Genomic DNA, 18,779 nt, shown 5'->3' on the forward strand with positions numbered 1-18,779 from the left:
TTGCAAGCTGGTCCCAACTCTGGGTCTGAATGGGTGGAGGAGACCTAATACCTGTAGGTCATCTGGTTTCGTTAAGGAGAGAGAATTGCTCAGTCCAGTAAATGGTCCTGCACCAAGCACTGGGATCAAGTGACCAGTTACCATGCCGAAGCTGCAGCACCTGCTGCCTGCTAGTGATTAGAAAGGCGCACCCCAGGAATTCAGCTGTAGGTCTCACTCCTGTACTACGTTTGTGTGGGGTGGGATCCAGAACACGGAAAGACACCTAGAAGTTCATTTTCCCCAGGACCTCAAGAAACACTCTACTCTGGTTGGAGGGGTTTGCTCTAATTGGAGTTTCTTTGGGAAGTAGGAGAGAGGTGCAGACTGTGCAATATGTTCAGTAAGCAGCTTAGCATGCGGTGTCACTGAGCACACATCTTCCAAAAGTTATTTCCAAAGAAAGCTGAAAACCAGATGAGAGAGGGAAAGTTCCTTGATGTGGGGGTCCTAGCAAGAGTGCAGAGAGCATGCGCCCTTCACAGGGCTGTGGGGGGGAGAGGCAGTACAGGCCAAGCATTCAAGCTGTTAGAAGCACTAGCGAGAGCCTTGTGTTAGTTACAGAGATCCCAGCAGTCAGGAGCAGGCCTTACTTGCATTGCTTGCTATTTTGCTGACACTTGAAGTTGTCGAAGAGGCACTCGGGTGTGTTACAGACCTCATCACACTTGCCATCGAAGTGCTTCCAGCAGTGCAGCAAGGAAGAGCAGTTGGCCCAAGGATCCTCCCCTGTCAGGGAACAGTCACCTCCATCCCACTGGCAGCTGTGCATGTTACAGTCCTTGTCACAGTAGCCATCTTTTGCTCTTTCTGCACAGCGTTGGTCCGGACAGCCCGGTGGCTGTTGGCTGGGGCGCACTGAGTGTTCACACTGGCTCCCTTCAGACTGATCAGGACACTGGCAATAGTAGTAAGGTGGCTGAGTCCTGGGAATGCAGCTTCCACCATTCTGGCATGGTGCACTGGCACAGCCTGTACCAGTCTGGCACGCCGTGCCAGCTGAGAGCTTTGGGCAGTAACATCGGGGCCCAGAGGATGTCTGGATGCACTGCTCTCCTTTCTTGCATTTCACTTGCCCACAGACACTGTGGCTGCCAAACTCACATTTAAACCCAGAATAACCCTATGAGAAAAGTGCGGAGATCAGACCGATTAATGTTCTTAGGGCTGGAGAAGAGATTTTGGTTATGTCACGCACAAGGGTGCACAAATATCAGTTTATCTATTTCACAGACCCAACCCCCACGTCAACTCCTGTATCCCTACCCCAGGAACTTGTGGGGCTTTCCTAGATCTAACCACAGACACACTGGTTCCTGGAACCTACAGGACTTTGAGCAGAAAGCCCACCAAGGACTGGTCCCTACACCAAGAAGCTTATCTATCTGGCCTTGCCTTACAAGTCCATAGTGCACCCTTGAAGTGTGTGCGCTATAGTTAAGGTTGCAAGACAATCTCCATCATAATCTTATTTTCTCACAAGATGATAATTGTCAAGAATTTTCACACCTTTGGGGCTGATATTTCCCAGAATTGATCACTGCATGAAGTTGTGTGTGCACCTGGCTTTCACAAGCTGGAACACATTTTCTTTTGTTTTTTATTCATGAAATGGGGCTCAGTGGAGTTCTGTGCAAACAAGTACTCAACGGAGTAGCAAAAAACCTAATACTAAATATCTAAAACTATCTTTAGGACAGAGAAACTTTCCCAGAAGGGTACTGCTAGGGTTGGCAATGGCAAATCTCAGCTTACCACCTGTGGCATTCAGAAGGAACTGACTGGTAGGTGGGGCTGTACTCCTATGCTCAGGTGGGAGGCACATGGATGCTAGTGCAGTTCCAATGGACACAGCTTCCCACAAAGTTCAGAGGGTGCACACTTTCTCTACAGCAGGGATCAGTGCCGGCAATACTCAAAGAATAAGCAGTTTGATGGAGGCTTTGAGGATCTTTGCACTGCTCATGAGCGGACACTAACTGACGGGGCTTACTACCTGCTGCCACTGGGACTTATTGTACAATAAAGCCAGAAAACATGGGGATGTCTGGGCTAAAACATGCCGTGTAAGGGCATGACACTTACTGGAGGACACTGGCAGATGAACCCAAAAGGCAAATGACTGGCAACAACACAAGTACCGCCATTCTGACAAGGCTGCTGGGGACACACATCTGTTAGGGTCTCACAGTGACGACCTACGAAGCAGACACACAAGGAAAGGAGAGCACACAAAGTTAAAATCAAATGGCTGCTCAACGCTCCCTTTATTTTTCAATAAGAGACACTGACAATAGATCCTCCATCAGTCTGTAAGCCTCCTTCACTCTGTAACTCTAAGTGTCCCTGAACCCTGGCAACTGGGGTGGAGCTGCAGAACGCCCTTTGGATGGTACCTAGCGGTACAACATAGCTCATGTTCCACATTCAATTCTGACCATATTACCAAAATGGTATCAAAGAATGGGCAGCAGTTAAGAAAAGGGCAAAAAAATTGATTATGGATTTGGATGGAGTGATTTATGGAGAAAGTTAAATATGTATGGCTTGCTTAAGTGTGCAGGGAAGTAGAAATGAGAGTTGTGCACCCTTCAGATAATTGTAAACATTAAGGAGGAAAAGGATTTAGGGTAATGAATTGGGAAAAACTAGGAATATGAGATTAGGACAGATGAGATGAATAACAGGAAAGAACTTCCTGGCAGTGAAGTGTATCAGGCTGTGGAGTTCTCTCCAGCGGTAATTATGGAAGTCCCATTGTGCTAAGATCTTAAAACCAGAGTGGTTAAAACAACAGAAGTCTGTGGGGGGGAACAATCATGAATTGTCACGGAAATGGACTGGATAACCTAACAACTCCTAGAGAAGGGCAGGACAATAAGGATAATGTTTTGATCAAGTCAATGGGAAACTGGGATGGCATTTCCAGGTACTCACCAGTGAAGGCACTGCGACAGATGCATGTATAATCATTGACCAGCTGAATGCAGTCTAGGCTACCATGAGGGCTACAAGGGTTGGAGAGGCACTCATTAATATCCCCCTCACAGCGCTCGCCTGCAAAGCCTGGGAGACAGTGGCAGCTGTAGCCCCCAATTTGGTCAATGCACTGTCCTCCATTAAAGCAACGGGGTCCTCCCAGATCTGAAGCACAGTCATCAATGTTCTCCTCACAAAGACGGCCTGTTAAAACAAGTGAGAGAAACCAGAGCCTCAGGCGTCGCCGCCTCATTTCTTATAGTTCATCAAGTTACCAAAGTCGACCTTCCATTTAATCCAGGCTCATCCGGGTTAGGATCCCTGCCCAATTCATTTACTTCAGCCTCAGATTATCCCCAATGAACGTGTGGGTTAGATTGAGCCTGGTCTCAGTGGTACTTCATTTGAGCATTTCCAGTGGTTTTCATTTTTGTTTAATTTATGGTATATATATATTTCGAAAATTTGATTTAGTCCTACGGTCGAGGAATTATCTCTCGGAGCGATTGTTTGCTGAACACTGCCAGACAGTTCTGCATTGTCACTTGAAAGGCTACAAAAAGCAATTTTAATTTAGTTTGGTGGTAACCCTGAAACCTAATGACAAGAGTTTGGATCAACATACTTCAAATAATCAGCAATGGAACAAGTTGACAGAAGTGTCTGTGGGTAGAATACAGGCTCACGACTGGCAGGGCACCACTGCTGGGCATCTAGGACAAACTTTGGACATTGCTAGGGATGGTAGTTCCACAAGTTCCCCTTGGCAGCTTGTTCTGTTTAACCTATTCTTCGGTCAGAAACTGTAGGGAAAGTGTCCTAAATCCATCACTGGTTCTGCCTCAGATAATAAGATATAGGATCCAGCTGAAGAACCAACCCATAACTGATCCAGTTGAATCATATTTTCCTCATTCTTTACACAGAATACTCCAATTCTGGTTTGACACGATGTATTCATACCTGTTGCCAGGGCCGGCTCTAGGTTTTTTGCTGCCCCAGCCCTGGGCTCTCTCTCTTCTCCCCCCGCCCAACCCCCAACTGCACCCTCCTGCCGCCCCAGCCCTGGGTCACTGGTAACTCGCTCCCAGGGTGGATCATTCAGCAGGAATTTTGGGTGTGCACAGAACACAGACAGGATTGGTTCCCATACGGTTACAGAACTGCAGTAAAGTGGAACAATTTTCAGCTTGTGTGATTGAAGGATATCTGGATGCATATTATAAGACTGTCCTACATAAATCAGGAAAAGTTGAGGTGCCTTTATTATTCTTTTGTTCCATTCTTTGTTTCTATGGGGAACTTGCCAATGCAATATCACTGTCTTCCTTTTAAACAAATAAAACTAAAACTTAAAAAAAAAAGCAATGGCTGTTGAAAATAGCAATTCCAGTCCTAATAACCACTGGGAAGTGTTTCTTGCTCAATTTATTCTACTTTTTCTACAGTAAGTTACAGTGGACCAGTATATTTGATTTGGGAGAAATGAAGTAACAGCTGCCCAAATTGAGCTTGAGTACTCCTGAATTTTGAGGGTGTTCAAATCTAGAAGGCAGGTGCTAGATTCCCTTTCTGAATATTAGCTAAATCTGGAAAAGAAAAGTCAATTTCTGCTTCCATGGCTCAGAAGTGTAAATCCTCCTATGTGTCTGGTACTGTATCTAAAGCTGCCCAGGTCCTAGTAGAGCCTCCCCTTGCTTACTTTTAATTTTAAATTCTAGTGGGATCTCCCTTGCTAGGCTTCAGATGGAGAGGTGCACTGTTCATTTAGTCCACCCAATTCTTTCTTTGGGGGAGAGCCCAGGGCTGGGGTGTAAGTGGGGGCCAGAGCTGGGGTGACAGGGGGTGTGGGTACGGGGGGGGGAGAGCCCAGGGCTGGGGCAGCAGGAGGGTGCAGGTGGGGGCCAGAGCTGGGGCAGCAGGGGGTGTGGGCGGGGGAGAGTCCAGAGCTGGGGCAACACGGGGCTGTGAGGGGGAGCCCAGGGCTGGGGTGGGGGGGCAGCAAAAAACCTAGAGCTGGCTCTGTTCCTACCATTCACAGCAAGCTGCAGCATGAGGTTTCAGTTCCACACTCCTTCCCCCTCCCTTTCCTGTTAATTGCGGCCGACGGAATGCTGGGAAATGTAGTTCTTTCCCTGCTCCAGGGCCGGCTCTATAGGCAGGGAGCTAACCAAGGAACTACAGCTCCCAGGGCCCCCTGTTGGTTCTCAGCTCCCAGGCCAGATTCTTGCGCCCCTGCAAATTTGCCTCCCCAAGCAACTGCTTGCTTTGCTGGTGCCTAGAGCCGGCCCTGCCTGTTGCAAGAGGCACAAAAGAATGAGAGAACAAACAGTGGTTATGAAGGAAGCCAAAGGCCCTAGGTGAAAGAAACTGTGATAGGAACACGAACAAACAGAATCCACAATAATTCTCTCCTCCCTAGCTCTTCAGCAGTGTACTTAGTGCTGCATAACCTTCAGAGGAGAAAAAGTTAACAGGGCAAGAAATGTCTGCTCTCATTGGCTCTAAAATGCAAGCTTGTATTGAAAGCTATGTTTTGAAAAACAGGTGACGAAGAAGACAGAATGGAAGTAGTATGCTGTTAAACCTTAACCCTACAGTAATGCAATTTTGTTTAAGAATTTCCTTTAGGGAAGTTTAATATATGAAGACAAAAAAAAAAAAAAGAGAGAGAGAGAATTCTACCATGTAATCTCTAATGGGTTCAGTAGTAGCAACCTTATGTTTTTTCCATTTAACTTTTGGGGATAGATTTAGTTACAGCCGCTGATTTGAGCTGCTTTGGAGCAGTGCAAAGTAGCTGAAGTGTATTGGTCAGATAACAAAAAGCAGCTGCAAATCTGACTTATCAGAACAGCACAAAGAAGCCAGAGTGCACTGCTGCACTGGGCCCTTAATTTGCTATTGAATTATTTGTTTCCAGAGAGGGTACTATAACATTTAAATTGAATGATTTCTAGGCAAACATACCAAAGTAAACTTCCAAGATATGAAATTGTGGCATTTGTAGGTAAAGTAGAGCTTCAATTTTATAAATTCTGGTTATCTACGAAAGTATGGAGGCAGACTGTGCCACAGAAAAGGATAGGGGGAGTGACAGAGGCTGTTTGGGGCGTCAGCAGGGGGGTGATAAGATAAGATAGTCAGTGGGAAGACAGCATAATATGTCCATATAATACATATGGATAAAACTAAGCCATATGTTGTTGCATGTGATATCTAATTCAAATATTGGGTTTTGTGTGCACATATACATTTTAGTTTTCTTTTGGTTTCAGATTCTTCTAATAAGCCAGAACTTATTTTTCAATATTTTATTTCAATTAGCAGTAAAACCACTATATAATGATTACAAATGCAGCAATCAAGAGTATAATGTAAACTGTCTTGTCCAATGTTGTTAATTTGCTAATGTATTTGATCTCGTGAAAAGAAAACATTTTCATTATAGCAGGTAACCTATACCAACAAGTAAAATCAGTTGCAATTAATGAATTTCTAAATATATTTTGGCCATTTGAAAAAAATACAGTTGCAAAGCAAAAAGTCACAAGAGCCATATTATGTCACTCATTGTTTTCTTAGGGCATGTTTACACTTAAAACACTATAACGTAGCAGCTGTAGTGCTTCAGTGTAGACACTACCTATCCTAACGGGAGGGCTTCTCCCATCGAAAGAAATCTTCCATTGACCTAGCGCTGTCTACACCGGGTGTAAGATCAGTATAGCTGTCTCTCAAGGGGGTGGATTTTTCACACCCCTGAGAGACACTGCTATTCCAATGTAAGTTCCTAGTTTAGACCTTATAAGTATGGATGCATTGGAAACTCAGCAGATTTTGATCTCCAACCAAAATACATGAGCACAGTTTGCGAATGGTCAAGACTCAGACACACTGGGTTATGAATAAGTGACCAATTGGAAAATAGTCTTGTCAGTTGAACAGACAATGCCAGAAGTTGCCAGCTCCTTTTGTTTGGCCACTCCCAATATGTGCATGGCAACAGCTATCTTCATCAAGGATCTCAAACACTATTTTTTTTATTTAGAGATAATACAGCTCTTTGGGGTCTAATTTACACAGAACTTATCTACCTAGTGGCTCAGTTAAATTTTCTGCCTCTAGGATGCAAGATTTTAATCAAATTTTCTGCCTCTAGGACCGGGGTGGGCAAACTTTTTGGCCCAAGGACCACATCTGAGTGGGGATATTGCATGCAGGGCCATGAATGTAGGGCTGGGGGTTGGGTTGCGGGAGGGAGTGTGGGGTGTGGGAGGGGGTGTGGTGTGCAGGAAGGGGCTCAAGGCAAGAGGTTGGGGTGCAGGGTGCGGCAGGGGGCTCAGGGCAGGGGGTTGGGGGGAGGGGTGCAGGGTCCAGCCTGGCATCGCTTACCTTGAGCGGCTCCAGGAAGCACCCGGTACCACGTCCCTGAGGCCCCTGGGGGGAGGGAGGGGGGTGCAAAGGGTTCTGTGCGCTGCCTTTGCCAGCAGGTACCTCCCCCGAAGCTCCCATTGGCCACGGTTCCCCAATGAGGGCTGCGGGGGGCTGTGCCTGCAGGCGAGGGCAGCGCTCGGAGCCCTCTGCCCCTTCCTTCTCCCCCAGGGGCCGCAAGAACATGGTGCCGGCCGCTTCCAGGAGCGGCACGGCCACAAGGGTGGCAATCCCACAGGCCAGATCCAAAGACCTGATGGACCAGATCTGGCCCTTGGGCCATGGTTTGCCCACCCCTGCTCTAGGACACTCATTTATCAGTTTCTTCATTCCTTTGAACTCAGAACTCATTTTTCTTTGGACATTTTCCTCAGGATTAGCAACTCAGCAGCACTTGCAAGTTAAAGAACTCCAAGAGAATGTATATGAACTCAGACACACCATGCCCAAAAAGCAAGGCTTGAAAACAGCTGGCATCCATCTGAGCCATCTATTCAGCTCTACCTGGCACACATTTGGCCTTACCTGGAGATCCTGACAGAACAAGGGGCAATGGTCTCAAGTTGCAGTGGGGGAGGTCCAGGTTGGATATTAGGAAACACTATTTCACTAGGAGGGTGGTGAAGCACTGGAATGCGTTACCTAGGGAGGTGGTGGAGTCTCCTTCCTTGGAGGTTTTTAAGGCCCGGCTTGACAAAGCCCTGGCTGGGATGATTTAGTTGGGAATTGGTCCTGCTTTGAGCAGGGGGTTGGATTAGATGACCTCTTGAGGTCCCTTCCAACCCTGATATTCTATGATTCTAACTGTGCTCCAGTAAGGGCGTCACATTTCAGAAAATAAACTGAAGAAGATTCAGAGGAAGATAAAAAGTTTATAACTGGTTTGGGAAACAAAATCTATGCAGAAAAGCTGAACGAAGTAGGCATGTTTCATTTGGAAAATGACTAAGGGGAGATAAGTATTTGCTGACTAGTGAAAACATTTGATCCCATGTGCACTTTATAACACCTTTCTCTATATCTACTATGGCAAAACCAACAGTAGTAGCTTAATGTACAGCAGGGAAAATGGAGGTTAAATTGAGCAAACGTTATATCAAACACGCTATCAAAGGAGGTTATGGAATCCCCATCATTGAAATATACAAGCTTGCCAACTGTTAGATGACTATGGGGTAATCAAAATCAGTTTAGCTGCAGTGGAACAGGTTAGACCAGATTTGTTCAAACTTCCTTCCCACAAAAGGATTCCGTGACTGAGGTTAAGTGGAGACTGAAATCTTAAGAACTTGAAGAACAAAGGACACTGGAGTTATGCAAGCACTAAACACACTTTTTACACAGCTAATACCATCCTGGCTAAAATAATTCCTGATGTTATAATTTATCCAGTTCCTTTTTTAAAGGTAACGGAAGATATTTGTTTCTCTCAGGCACTCAGAGTGCTTGACTCAACAGCCCTCTTCATGAGGAAGTACAATAAGCCCTGGGAACTCTATGGCATTAAAGCCAGTCCACCAGAACAGAAAGTGCCTCTTGTAGTTTTTACATAATTGCTGAGTTTCCTACCCCGAGTTCCTGGTGGACAGGAGCACATGAAATGATTGACAAGATCAATGCAGGTTCCTCCATTCTGGCAGGGCTGGAACTGGCACTCATCCATTTCGTATTCACAGTTGACTCCTTGGTACCCTGGCACACACTATCAGTATAAAAACCAAACAAGTGTAAATAATCTTCACCTAGCATGAACACAGTAGCATACTCTGAGACTGACACACCCTAGGCTAAAACAGGACAAAATACTCTGCAGGCCAAATGCTGCCCTCATTTCTTGCTGTGCAACATCAGTAATTTCAGTGGGACAGCATAGGTAACCAAGCACAGAATGTGACCAAGGAACTATTGAATGTCTGAAGGCGAACGATCTTGTTCCGGTGGACAGCTTACAGGATGCACATGAGAGAGACAAGGTGGGTGAGGTGAGATCTTTTATTGGAAGAGCTTCCGTTGGTGAGAGAGACAAGCTTTCAAGAGCTCTTCTTCAGGTCCAATAAAAGATTATCTCCCACACCATGTCTCTCTAATATCCAGGGACCGACACTGCTACAACTACATTGCATAGTAGAATCTCACATGACACCCATGGAACTCCTGATTAGATTCAGCTGCTGTAGAAGTTGACTTGTGTTTTAAGTGTTATGTAAATGCAACCCCCACAGGAAATGTGCCTCCAAGATCCTGCATGTACCACCATTCTCAAGGGCCTGGGAATGAGGGTTGGACACAATAACCTTTGGAGTCAATCCACACAGCCCTGTACATCAGCCATAAGGATCAGGGAGAGGACTTGGAGGCACTTCCCAACCTGGGAGGCCAGTGGACCCCACTTCCCTAGCAAGATGAGTATAGGAAATGTTGTAATATGTTCTAGTTTATTTTCATGTAATCACAGAAGTCAGGGATGGGAGAGGTGAAGAAATCCATCCCCCTGGGGGCATAACATTTTAGTAACTAGCTACCATATCACCTTATGCGGAATACTGTCCACTATCAGCCGGAAGGTCCTTCTGGAGTGCTGCCTCCCTCCTTGCCAGTATCCAAGTTTCAACTTATTTTCAGGTGTATTAGCTGTGTTTTTCGCCACATGAAACCTTGTTTTGCTGTTTGACCACATTTCTAATAGCTTTAGAGCTCTTTGGACTATGACTAACTGGTACATAGAACTCTTCTCATTAAATATAATCGGAAAATGTCATTAACATGGCACTTATTCTCCTCTAGAAGGAGAAAGGACCCAACACCTTCCTCTACCCCAGGGGTTCTCAACCTGAAGGTCGGGACCCCTCAGGGGGTCACGAGGTTATTATATGGGGGGAGGTGTCGCGGTCAGCCTCCACATTTATAATGGTGTTAAATATATTTTAAAAAGTGTTTTTAAATTTATAGGGGGGTTGCACTCAGAGGTTTGCTATGTGAAAGGAGTCACCAGCACAAAAGTTTGAGAACGACTGCTCTACCCTATGAGGGGACACACATTGCTCTTTAATTGTCACTCTTTGCTTACAGTTCAGGTACACTAATTGTCTTGGGTACGTCTTGTGCATACCAAACACAACTTGAGTAAGGGTATGTCTACACTTGCAAAGTTTTTGCACTGTAAGTTTCACCGGTGATAGGGAATCGGTGAAAGTAAAGGGCTGGTTTGTGTATTCACTTAATTCCTCAGGGGTCAGAGAGTTTTTACATTAGCAGCACTTTCATCGCAGATGAGAACAGCACTCTAGGGCAGCTATTCCACAGTGCAGCTCTCTCCAGTTTGATGATGGGTCTTGTGGGAAGGGGGTGGGGGTGATCACAGGCATCCTGGGTCCCTGCACAGCCTCCTCCTCCCCAAACACTGATAAGCTCCAGTAGCTCAGCATGGCTCCAAGCACGGGATCACTTGCTCGGTGGAGCAGGCATTGTCACCTGGCCAGATACGTGAGCACTTGCCAAGAAAACAGAAAACGGAGTTTCAAAGTTCCCGGGGCTTTACAGGGGGAGGGGTGGTTGTCTGTTTACCTGGCAGCAGAGCTGCTGGCTAGAGTGGTCGCCTAGGCACTGTGGGACATCCTCTGGAGGCTAAAAGCTGTGTAAACAGGAAGAATGTGTCTTCACTTGCACATCACCACAAAAGCATTACTGATAAGAGCTGTATGCCTCTCGTGGAGGTGGTTTTCTTTTTGCAGTGAAACTTCTGAGTTTCGCTGCAAAAAGTCATTGGCAAGTGTAGATGCTCCCATGGTTTTTGAGCAAAAAAGGGACTTTTTCTGCTTTAAACGGCAAGTGTAGACATGCCCCAGGTCTCAGTGTTGTTTGGGAAATGATCAGATATACTTGCAAAGGACCTGGTAACCATTATGGGAAACAGATCACAGTAAAAATGATAGGATTTGAGTGAAGATTTGTACAATGAAAATGGAGGTCAGTAAGAGCTAAGCATCTTCCTTTTGTCCCTTATGTATCATCCAGCTTTACCTCACACTGATATCCCCTGAGATAGTCATGGCAGGTGGCACCGTTCTGGCATGGATTGGAGGTGCATTCGTCCAACTGCTCTTCACAGTAGCTGCCAGTGTAGCCCATGTGGCATCGGCAGCGATGACTGTTTCCCACATCAAAGCAAATGCCAGAATGCTGACACAATTGGTCTACGTGGACTCCTACAATAAAAATTAATTAAGCAAAGTAAGCAGCCATCTCAAAGCAACATTTCGGAGAAAATGCTCCCAACTGCCCTCATAGTCACGAGTTCACCTGGGAATACTTACGGCTAGACCCAACCCACACAAAACTTCTACCCTAGGAACTATTCTTTAAAACAAGACTGTTCACCCTGACAAAGAATCACCCAGATTCTGGACAGGCCACTGCCACTAGCCCCATGGCAGACAATGACTGGCAGTGCCAGCTTGGATACTTTTATTCATATCACTAGATATTTTGCCACTTGGTGAGTCTCTGCGTCTAAAATGTACATAAAACGAAGTGTGCAAAGACTGGTTTCCACCCCATCCTCATCACCTGCCGGAGAAGCCCTTTTCACCCCTTGTATTGAGAATACCTCTTCCAGACATTCTTGGAACCAGAATTGGATTTGTTCCAAGATGACTCTTCTAGGAAAACTCTGCAGCACATTCCATTAGCATCAGGTTTTTTCCATCTGCGTTATTTGAATTCGGTAATGGAGTACGGGCCCAAAAGTTGTAGGCAGATGAAGCAACTACTGACCAATATCCCTCAACCACACATTTAAGGCATCAGATGTGTAACAGACCTCTTTCACCTACAAGGAGGGCAGGGTTTCAAACTTGGTCTTTTGGGGATTCACCAGAAGGGCACAAAAACAAATTAGTCCAACAGCATTCAAAGGGGCAGCCCTTATGGAACAGAGATTACTGAAACCCTGAACACTGAAAAAAAGAAATCTGATGAGGTTCAACAAGGACAAGTGCAGAGTCCTGCACTTAGGAAGGAAGAATCCCATGCATCGCTACAGGCTGGGGACCGACTGGCTAAGCAGCAGTTCTGCAGAAAAGGACCTGGGGATTATAGTGGACAAGAAGCTGGATATGAGTCAGCAGTGTGCCCTTGTTGCCAAGAAGGCCAACGGTATATTGGACTGTATTAGTAGGAGCATTGCCAGCAGATCGAGGGAAGTGATTATTCCCCTCTATTTGGCACTGGTGAGGCCACACCTGGAGTACCGAGTCCAGTTTTGGTTCCCCCACTACAGAAGGGATATGGACAAATTGGAGAGAGTCCAGCGGAGGGCAACACAAATGGGTAGGGGGCTGAGGCACATGACTTACGAGGAGAGGCTGAGGGAACTGGGGCTATTTAGTCTGCAGAAGAGAAGAGTGAGGGGGGATTTGATAGCAGCCTTCAACTACCTGAAGGGGGGTTCCAAAGAGGATGAAGCTAGGCTATTCTTGGTGGTGTCAGATGACAGAACAAGGAGCAATGGTCTCAAGTTGCAGTGCGGGAGGTCTAGGTTTGATATTAGGAAACACTATTTCACTAGGAGGGTGGTGAAGCACTGGAACGGGTTACCTAGGAAGGTGGTGGAATCTCCATCCTTAGAGGTTTTTAAGGCCTGGCTTGACAAAGCCCTAGCTGGGATGATTTAGTTGGTCCTGCTTTGAGCAGGGGATTGGACTAGATGACCTCCTGAGGTCTCTTCTAACCCTAATATTCTATGATTCTATGAACACAGACTTAGGGGAGTGTGAGCTGTTGCTAGCTTTCCCTGAGAACTAGTCCCTAACTAGGGAGAAGAAAAGTGTTCAATAAACAAACTGAAGGAATCAGAGGGAGTTTGGACTTAATGCTTCAATGGGTGGAAGGGACAGAGAGTGTCTGGGGGCCATATCTCCTTTTAAAACCTCACCTAAGCCTTCTACAGCTTAATACTGCTTCTCTGTGGCCCCATAAGGGCAAACAGCTCCCAGATTCCAAATGCATCTCAGGAGGGGAGATCCGCAATGACAATACTTTGAGAACTACTGTTTGCTACAAGCACAGAAGAGCACTACTTACCCCTCTGTGAAGCAGCCACCTGACAGGAGACGTTGGGCACGTCACAATAGGCGCCAGTCCAACCAGGTGGACAGATGCATTGAGACTGGGTTTTCCTCTGGACGCACGTGCCTTTGTTCTTACAGGGAGACTTGCTGCACAGATCCATGAGTGTCTGAAAAAACAGATCAAACAACTGAGAAGTAGAAAAACAGTATTCAAAGCAGTAGGTTGGAGAAGGCACTGCAAAGGAAATTCCCCAGCCAGCTAGCCAGCCAACTCCTTGATAGGACCTGTCTCTAAGTCCCTGAATCCAAACAGCGCATGCAATGTCAGTTTTTCACCTTTGCCCCTCTATGCCAGACTGGGACAATGCCACCTGCCTGAATCTTCCTCTCGATGAAACCAGAGAGATACCTGGCCCCAAGAGGGTACTCTGATCTCAGCTACATGCTTCCTTTGTCCAGGCAAACTCAGCAGAACTGGACTGATGGTCCAGGCACTGAGAAAGGAAGCATGCTGCCCACTTTTGAGCTCTCACCTGGGACTCTCCCTGACAGAACCAAGGTGATACATGCCATCAGCAAAGTGAGCAGGTGGACAGAGAAGTAATATTACCAATGGAAGCATGAAGATTTAATTTCAATGCTGATTTGTTAAAATGTTTCTCACATCTAAGCCCTTGGAGAATCATTTTTGCCTCTTCCCAGGCTCCCACCTTCACATTATCAGGAAGCCGCAGTAAGTCAACAATCCCAGAATCCACATTTTTCACTGAATCCCTGCACCCCAATTTCTTCCTTTTCCAGGAAGGGAGTGAGATGTCGAAGTCATTTATGCTCTTTGCCTCCATCACCTGCCTCATTAGCCTCCCCTGCCTATTTACTCCCCCCTTTGCAAGAGCTCATTCTTTCTGAAGTCTCCTGCTTTCCTGCAGTTCAGTTTAAATTTCCCCAACATTCCACATTCTTGGTAAAGGGATAAAAGAATACTGGGCCTATTGATTTCTTAAACATAAACAAGGAATGCATTGTTCAAAATAAAGAATTTCCAATTCTGTACGAAAGACACAAAACAACTATATTCCCATTCAACTAATTAGGCTTGCCACTCCAACAGATCTGTCCTGAGATAACAACAGAGATAACGTGGGTGAGGTAATATCTTTTATTGGACCAACTTCTACTCGTGAAAGAGACACGCTTTGGAGCTACACAGAGCTCTGCTGGGACCGACCAGCTACACCACCACTCCAAACAACAATTTGAGATGACAATACACCTTTACCAGTTTATTTGCTTTCTCAGCACCTAGATGTGAATTATGTCAGCCTCCTTCTCAGACAGATTTGGAAGAGAAATCTGGATTGTCAAGTATGAAAGGAATGAACTCATCCATGTTTCAGTCCTTTCTTTTCTGGGCTTAATCTGTGACCTTTGCACTTGTAATGAGTTATTGGTTACTTAACATACAGGTTTCTATAGCTTCTCATTCATTTTATTTAGTCCTTGTTGTTCCAGCTCTTCATTAATTATATCAAGCCTACGTTCCACAGAGACAAACTATAATGTCTGCAGCCTGTAGTCTGTTAAATCCCGCCAATGGTGTTAGTAAATTCAGGGAGTCTAGAGATCCTTGTCATAAACAATGCATGTTCTGATATAATCAAACTCCTTCTTGTGTTCATTTTGAAAACAGAAATTTCCTCAGAGGTCTACTCAGTAACATTAGGAAGCAGGAACATTAAGTATTTTTTCCACCAATCACAAGGTACATGATGGCAGCAGAGGAACTACTGAACTTTACAGTATTTTGGGACTATCTTTAATGCTAGGTTTCTTGGTGAGGTTTTAATTAGTGTGCAGAGACTCCATAGGCCAGGTGTTCAGACTGAGAAGTTCTCGTCTTCTACATTTTATTTTCATGGCCTTTGTAAATGGCAAAGGCATTATTGTCATACTTCTCTGCATTCTTGGACACCATGTTGTGTTTTCTTTTTCAAAAAACGATAGTATTGAGTATTTTCCTGTGAGGGTGCTTGTAGCCATCATTGGGTTATTTCTCATGTCTGACTAAATATCTTGCATTAATCAGTTGTTGTTGGGTTTGTTTGGTTTTTTTAATTAATTGGCAGCATCTAGCAGCCAACCTGCTAGGTTAAGTGTCAAGCAGTGTACCTACTATAAAGTGTTCCAAAAATTGCTCATGGTGTTACAAAGCCATGTAAGCATAAAGGAAAGTTGCAAAATTCTCATGAAGTTGCAATCTTTGCCTGACAGTTTTTATGACACTCCCAGATTGTCCATAAATGACAGAATCAACAAGGAGTCTATGAAAAGAATAAATGGACACAAATCGGACACCAGGAATGGTAATATACAAAAGCCAGTAGGAGAACACTTCAATCTTCCTGGACATTCTATAACAGATTTAAAAGTAGCCATCCTTGAACAAAAAAAACTCAGAAACAGACTTCAAAGAGAAACTGTAGAACTAAAATTCATTTGCAAATTTAACACCATTAATTTGGGCTTAAATAGGGGCTGGGAGTGGCTGGCTCACTACAAAAGCAGCTTTGCCTCTCCTGGAATTGACACCCCCTCATCAATTATTGGGAGTGGACTACATCCACCCTAATCGAATTGGCCCTGTCAACACTGGTTCTCCACTTGTGAGGTAACTCCCTTCTCTTCATGTGTCAGTATATAATGCCTGCATCTGTAATTTTCACTCCATGCACCTGAAGAAGTGGGTTTTTTTACCCACGAAAGCTTATGCCCAAATAAATCTGTTAGTCTTTAAGGTGCCACCGGACTCCTTGTTGTTTTTGTGGATACAGACCAACACGGCTACCCCCTGATACTTGACACCGTATAAATGACAGAGCTCATCAGCCTGCTCGTGAATGAAGTCAATGCTGAAGCTCACTGTTGCAAGGCTGGAACAGAGACCTAAAGCATCATGGCTATGTTTCAATTACAGTAGCATCACAAATGTCTTACTGGCAAAATGAAACTTAGTGCTCTATGTTCACATCAATAAGCCAAGTTTCATTTAATGACACATTTTATTTTGAATTAATACAAACAAATTTTCTGCAGTTAAAAGAACTGAGTGGCAAGACTGAGATAAGCACGAATCCTTTCGGAAGTAAAATTCAAACACTGTTTGAATGTTATCAGCGTTATCAGTTTTGATTAACTCAGTTCAGTTGCTTGCTTCCTACCACTTCCTTAAACTTCAGTCATGTTATGTCAAATTCATGCAGAGATGTTTGATAATCACTGCTGAATCTTTTGCAGAACAGAGCAGCAGCTTTGACGTTTATTCCAGGTATACTGTACGATGGGAAACCCCACTTACTGAATTCAAAACCGCTTCATTGTGCTATTTTAGTTTTACTGAATCTAATACACTGGATGATCAGGTCAGTTATTCCCATACAAGAGTTCCTTTGATTGTCTGTGATCCAGACAGGATGTTTGTTCCAGTTACCTTGACTGGTTCTTTGTGGAAAACTTTAGTTTGAGAACACACAGCTGAATCTATCATAGAGCTTGTCTACACTTATAGTACTGCAGCGGCGCAGCTGCCAGTGAAAATGCTACCTACGGCGACTGGAGAACGTACGTAATCTACCTCCCCGAGAAGAAGTAGCTGTGTCGATGTGAGAAGCCCTCCCATTGACATAGTGCTGTCTACACCAGGGGTTAGGTTGGTATACGTCGCTCTGGGGTGTGGAAAATCCATACCCCGAGCAACATAGTTATACCAGTATAAGTTTGCAGTGTAGATTAGGGCATAGTTACTAGGAAAGTTACTATATAGTTACTACAGCTAATTGTGGGCTTTGTTACCCAGATCTGTGTGTTTCCATCCAAGTGGGGCCTACCTCATTTAAACACAGACTCTGACCTCAAGCAAGGCAAGTTTACACATAGAATGAGACCCAGCCACCGCTATATTCAGAGCTAATACCCCTTCTGGTTTGAGTAGAGAACTAACCTGGAAAAGTCTTGATGCGGTCTTCTCTACAAAGCATGTGCCTCATTTGTTAACAGATATGGCTTCCTCCCTCCCAAATAGTGGCTGAACATGGTGTGACTGCTAAAGTGGACAGACCCAAGCTGTGTGGAATACCCAATGTTGGAAGCATAAGAAGCCCCTGTTAGAACAATGGGTTTAGCAGGGTCAGAGGCTTTATTACAGAAAGTACTAGACACGGTGAGCCGTGTCTACACCAGCTGTACACTGTTTCTGCTGTGTAACAGTTCAAATGAAAATGTTAAGTGAGAATGGACCAGACAAAATAATTGCTGTAACAGTCTGAACTCAATGCCACTTACTTGGCAGTCTTTCCCAGTGTAACCCAAGGGACAGATGCACTGGTAGGTCCCCAGGCTATCCACACAAGTCCCTTTGTTCAAACAAGGATGGGAATCGCATTCATTAATTTCCATCACGCAGAAGGCCCCAGTGAATCCCACTGGGCACTGGCAAGAAAAGGAGTTGATCCCATCCACACAAGTGGCTCCATTGAAACAAGAACTGGAAAACAAATAAACATGAAAACAAAACTCAGCTACGACAAACTGCAAGTTAACCGACAGCCAAAGATTTTGTATAGGACATACAGACAATAGAGAGATAAACAGCTGTATTGGATCATCTGCTCTGTCCCTTGGCTGGCCTACAGCATACTTACTATGGCTTTGTCAGTCCACTCCATTGTTTGCCATACTGTGAATTTTGTGCTGTGATAGAGCCACTAGCCTAGTTCTCCAGAGACTAGGGTACAGCATGGGCAGAGGCATTCCATACCAATGTGTAACCATGTGACCGAAATGCAGAGGAACTAGTGTTATTTTGGCAGAGGAGAGTTCTCATGGTGGTGGGGTTAGAGTTGGTGAAATTCTATGGCCTGTGTTACACAGCAGGTCAGACTAGATGATTATAATGGTCTCTTCTGGTCTTAATCTCTGCATCTTTGACCAAGTTGATTCCTGCATCAAGCCCATGACTTCTGGTTGAGCTAGAAGCATTTCTCTGGAGAGACACCCAATCTCAATTTAAAGACAAAGTGATGCAGAATCCACCATATCCCTGGATAAATTGTTCCTAGTTAATTACCCTCACTTTAAAAGGTGCATCTTATTTCCAGTTTGAATTTATTTAGCTTCTGCTTCCAGCAACTGGCTCTTGTTCGCCCTTTGTTCGAATTCTCCCCTCCATGTAGATCACAGTGTATAAGTACCAAGCCACCTTTT

General features: G+C 45.0%; 1 protein-coding gene across 3 annotated transcripts in view; it reads right to left on the reverse strand.

Annotated features, from left to right (window-relative positions):
* NOTCH2 (notch receptor 2) overlaps window positions 1-18,779 on the reverse strand; it is a 146,960-nt gene that overhangs the window by 15,995 nt on the left and 112,186 nt on the right. For 2 of the 3 annotated variants that reach the window (XM_008163149.4, XM_042851028.2), the window contains 7 exons: window positions 17,859-18,060; window positions 13,534-13,687; window positions 11,473-11,657; window positions 9,022-9,154; window positions 2,977-3,222; window positions 2,125-2,237; window positions 633-1,162 (listed from right to left, as the gene is read on the reverse strand). In XM_008163149.4, coding sequence (XP_008161371.3) covers window positions 633-1,162; window positions 2,125-2,237; window positions 2,977-3,222; window positions 9,022-9,154; window positions 11,473-11,657; window positions 13,534-13,687; window positions 17,859-18,060 — 1,563 coding nt within the window. Of the gene's footprint in view, window positions 1-632; window positions 1,163-2,124; window positions 2,238-2,976; window positions 3,223-9,021; window positions 9,155-11,472; window positions 11,658-13,533; window positions 13,688-17,858; window positions 18,061-18,779 lie in introns of those variants that run through there. The other variant, XR_006174623.2, reaches the window with a different exon arrangement.

Source organism: Chrysemys picta, chromosome 8 (assembly GCF_011386835.1).
Source record: "Chrysemys picta bellii isolate R12L10 chromosome 8, ASM1138683v2, whole genome shotgun sequence".
In the NCBI taxonomy this organism is placed as follows: domain Eukaryota; kingdom Metazoa; phylum Chordata; order Testudines; family Emydidae; genus Chrysemys; species Chrysemys picta.